The sequence below is a fragment of the Salvelinus sp. IW2-2015 genome, unplaced genomic scaffold (assembly GCF_002910315.2).
Source record: "Salvelinus sp. IW2-2015 unplaced genomic scaffold, ASM291031v2 Un_scaffold4392, whole genome shotgun sequence".
In the NCBI taxonomy this organism is placed as follows: domain Eukaryota; kingdom Metazoa; phylum Chordata; class Actinopteri; order Salmoniformes; family Salmonidae; genus Salvelinus; species Salvelinus sp. IW2-2015.
Window position 1 is genome coordinate 43,774 of NW_019945662.1, and position 4,020 is coordinate 47,793.

Genomic DNA, 4,020 nt, shown 5'->3' on the forward strand with positions numbered 1-4,020 from the left:
TATACAGTAAGGGTTAAGGTTAGACAGTAAGGTATATACAGTAAGGGTTAAGGTTATACAGTAAGGGTTAGACAGTAAGCGGTTGTACAGTAAGGGTATACAGTAAAGGGTTAAGGTGAATACAGTAAGGGGTTTAGACAGTAAGGGTTAGTTACAGTAAGGTTATACAGTAAGGGTTAAGGGTGTTATACAGTAAGGGTTATACAGTAAAGGGTTATACAGTAAGGGTTTAAGGTTATACAGTAAGGGTTATACAGTAGGGGTTATACAGTAAGGGTTAGAGTTAGACAGTAAGGGTTATACAGTAAGGGTTTACATTGTCTAGAGACAGTGTTTCCCTAAATAGGAAAGACACTTATTTGATTTTATGAATGTCTCTGAAATTCCACCAAAGCAAAAAAATAGAAGTAAATAATTATTCTGACAACTCAATTTTACATATGCATTGGTATATGCCAACCTGATTCAAGATCAATTAATTAAACTCAATTAGATGTCTCTTTAAGTTTACTTCAATTTATGTTTTTAGGGATATTATTATTTAAAAACTATTGATAAAAAAATGGACACACAAGTGGATATAAATTTAGAAAATATATTTCTTGCATATGTCAGTCAGAATATACAAACATTGATTTCATAAAAAGAGACTCTTAAAGTCTTAAAGCAATTAACATGTTTAAATAGAGCTACAAATCTATTATTTAAATATTTATACAGTAATGGTGAGTGTTGTCCTCGTCCCCCAGTGGCATATAGGACTGTTTGGTTTAGTTCATGTTCTGTGGTTCAAGACCGGTCAGCAGTGGTCAGGGAACCCGTCTATATCCACATCTGATCCTGTGTCTGAGGACTCGATCTCCTCCTCCTCATCGCCCTCCTCCAGACCCTGAGAACCAGGACTCTTCACTGGGACCACGACCAGGCCCAGTTTAACCAGCTTGGCCTGCTGCTGCTCCAGACTCTGCTTGCGCCATTTGATGCGTCGATTCTGGAACCACACCTTGACCTGAGAACAATATTTATTTCGTTAAATTCTATATTTGTTGTTGATTAAAATATATATATTTTTAGACGTGTTTATATAAACCAAAACAATTAAGTTGGTTCAAAGAAAGTTGTGATTTGGACTCTGATTTGTACCTGAGCCTCTGTGAGCTGCAGACCCGACGCCAGAAGGAACCTCTCCGAGCCGACCATGTACTGTTGCCGGGCGAACTCCTTCTCCAGACGGTCCAACTGCTCGTTGGTGAAGCTGGTTCGTATCCGCTTGGATTTCCCTCCCTTGTGTTTGAATGAGTGGGTCTTTGACAGACCTGTTTCTGTGAAAGGAGACAAACGGACAACAGTTTAAAACCATATCGTGTTTTTCTTTTAGACGTGTTTAGTTTGCGTCATGGAATAGACTAGAATGGGACGTTGGATTAACGCTTACCTTGTATACGAAAGGCCCCACGGCAAGACGCGTGGTAAGAGAACGGCAGGCAGCAATAGAGAGAGTATCCGGGTTGTGTGTGACTGTGTACCGGCGTGTGCTGCATGTTGGGTGAGTAGAGGTACTGCGACAGCGCAGAGCTCATCTGGGTCTGGAAGGGAAGCAGTGGCGGTGCGGTTTGGTATTTGGGACTCGTCCAGTCTCTGTGCGTCTCCACCGGCTTGGCGAGCAGAGCATCGATGGTGAAGGACTTCCCGCTGGCAGGCTTGGTCACCACTGCGCACTGGCTGCCGGTGGGCTGTGCATAGAGCGATGCGTAATGGCGCATGGCGGAGTACCCGTACGCGTCCACTCTTGTTGGTCTGTTTGGTACTTGCATGATGTCAGTCTCGATGTTTTAAAGGAAAAAGCGAGGAAAATAAAATGATCTTAGGTCCAAGGTAGGTTGTGTCTCCTGGTGCAGCGAGGAGAGGAGTATTGCTCCCCACTGAAACACGTCCCTTTTATACCCTCCCCGGACCTCGAGGTGTCAACAGCCCCCCAGCGGGCCTTTGTCTTTCTAAGTAGCAGATGAGAGGAAGGAGCAACCCGACAACCTATCCAATTCGTTGATGGGGTAGTACAAATACCCTAATAGAACACGACTGTTGAGGCAAAAGCAGTTTGGGGGTGGGTAGGGGATCGCAGAGGGTTTAGTGGGATACAAATCTTTGCGTGGATCTGAACCCCGAATGTAATTACAGCGGGGAAGCCCTTGATGTCCCTTTTAAATCAAAGCTCGCTGACAGATGTTGCAAGCAGCGGAACAAATAGTTTTACCATTGGACTGGGACTTAAAACAAGGAGTAACATTAAAAGCACATTGTAGACAAGTCTACTGCTCAGTTAGATGCACAGCTAACAATGTCAGGAGTCTCAGAACTGAATTCAGGCATTCGTCCTGATTGAAGAAATTTTAGTTTTCCCTAAGAGTCTGGAGAAAATGATCCGTTTAATTTTGTAGGTTCGTTATATAGGTGTGTGATTCAAACGACCACGTGTCTTCAGGCTTGTATATGCCTATGGTTTGTATGCCCATTGATGAGCAGTGGATCTACTGAATAAAATAAAGGCCTACTAAAATAAAGAATGATGTACTTTTTTTTTTTATAGCCATTTTCTGTACGAAACTAAGTGTTGTCTATCTAAGTAAACAAACTATTCATTGTTCGTCCTGAAACTCGTTATAATTATATGACGAGAGGTCGTTGTCCAAAGTGTGTGTTTTTACATTTGTGGTGTCACCCGAAATGAATTAACTAGGAGGGCATCGGACGAGGCGTCAGATTCAGCAGGTCGGCTGCGCAGAAAGAGAGCCGCTAATGGTTAACGAGCTGCTACGCCAGTCAAGGAATTAATCCACACCTTGATCTCTTCATTAAAACACAGAGAGGTGGTGACCGAGAGGCTTCTCTGGGCTGTGCAGAAAAACAGTTAACTTGTATACTCTCGTAATTAATGAATGACTTCTTTACTACACGTTTTGAAATCTATTGTAGTGATGAAAGAGTGCATTATATTCTACAACCGTTAAATGAGATATTTGGGCATTGGGTTGACATGAAATCTTCATAAAGAGAGCAGCTTTCATGCGTCAGTTGAAAAGCATCGCGGCTTCTTCAAAGTAAGTCATTTGCTTTCTTATACTACTTTAGGACAAAGCCTCCTCTTTCAATCTGCGATGATGACCAGCTCTGCAAACTCTACCAGCTAATGTCCCTCATTTGGAAGCACCGGAGAGTTTTTACGCAACGCTTTAACTGTTTGAACACATTTGAACAGTGAAAAGAATCGTCAGTCACTTTTGACTTCAGAGCTCGTTGAATTTGTTCTCTGTAGCTGACACTGTGATGCCTAATGAACAAGGCAAACAGAGGGTTTCTCGACTCGGCCTGAACAATGACAAAAGTCTTCTGACGCATCACCGGGCAGACCACCCACCCCAGCCGCTCGTGTTTGCTGTCAGTGTGTTTCACAACTGGAGAAAAGAGGACGCTGATGTAACTTGGTGTTTGAGCCATCCATAGTGCTGCCCAGCCCCTTTACTTGGTGTTTGAGCCATCCATAGTACTGCCCAGCCCAGTAAAGCCGAATATTTCCCTGGTGTTGTGCCTCGTCCATCCTGAGACTCTTCTGTTATATACCTATTTGTATGTCCAGTGTACGAGCGCTGAGGTTCGTCTGGTCCAAAGTTGTGCCCGTGATTTTCGTCATCCATTCTTGTGTGGTGGTTGCTAACACCGAAATGAATTTAACTAGGGGCCGCCCATCGGAACGAGGCCGTCAGATTCGAGCAGGTCGGCTGCGCAGACAGAGAGGTCCTAAGCAGTACATGGCCGTTCAAATCGGAGCTCTGCTACGGCCTTATTGTCCCAGTCTAGAGGCCCATCGAGTCAGGAATTTAATCCTTTGTTGTCCAGTCCTGGCGCCCACACTTGATGTCTCTTTATTTAACAACCAAACACCCCATAGAGAGGGTCCGTATTGTTGCGGTCGAACCGAGAGGCTTCTTGGGCTGTTGTGCACAGACTAAAGACAGTTAACAC

At 43.9% G+C, this 4,020-nt stretch overlaps 1 protein-coding gene across 1 annotated transcript; it reads right to left on the minus strand.

Annotated features, from left to right (window-relative positions):
* Positions 1-756: 756 nt before the first annotated feature.
* LOC112077221 (homeobox protein not2-like) lies at positions 757-1,869 on the minus strand. Its single transcript, XM_024143780.2, has 3 exons — positions 1,445-1,869; positions 1,144-1,322; positions 757-1,009 (listed from the first exon to the last, which is right to left on the minus strand). The coding sequence occupies exons 1-3, from the start codon at positions 1,812-1,814 to the stop codon at positions 800-802; spliced, it is 759 nt and encodes a 252-aa protein (XP_023999548.1). The 5' UTR covers positions 1,815-1,869; the 3' UTR covers positions 757-799.
* Positions 1,870-4,020: the final 2,151 nt, after the last annotated feature.

Bases quoted from the DNA above. Each gene is read 5' to 3' on its own strand.
- LOC112077221 (XM_024143780.2), bottom strand. From the start codon at position 1,814: ATGCAAGTACCAAACAGACCAACAAGAGTGGACGCGTACGGGTACTCC. The intron at 1,323-1,444 runs GTATACAAGGTA...CTCCTTTCACAG, and splicing joins GTCTTGCCGTGGGGCCTTTC to AAACAGGTCTGTCAAAGACC. The intron at 1,010-1,143 runs GTACAAATCAGA...TATTGTTCTCAG, and splicing joins TGCAGCTCACAGAGGCTCAG to GTCAAGGTGTGGTTCCAGAA.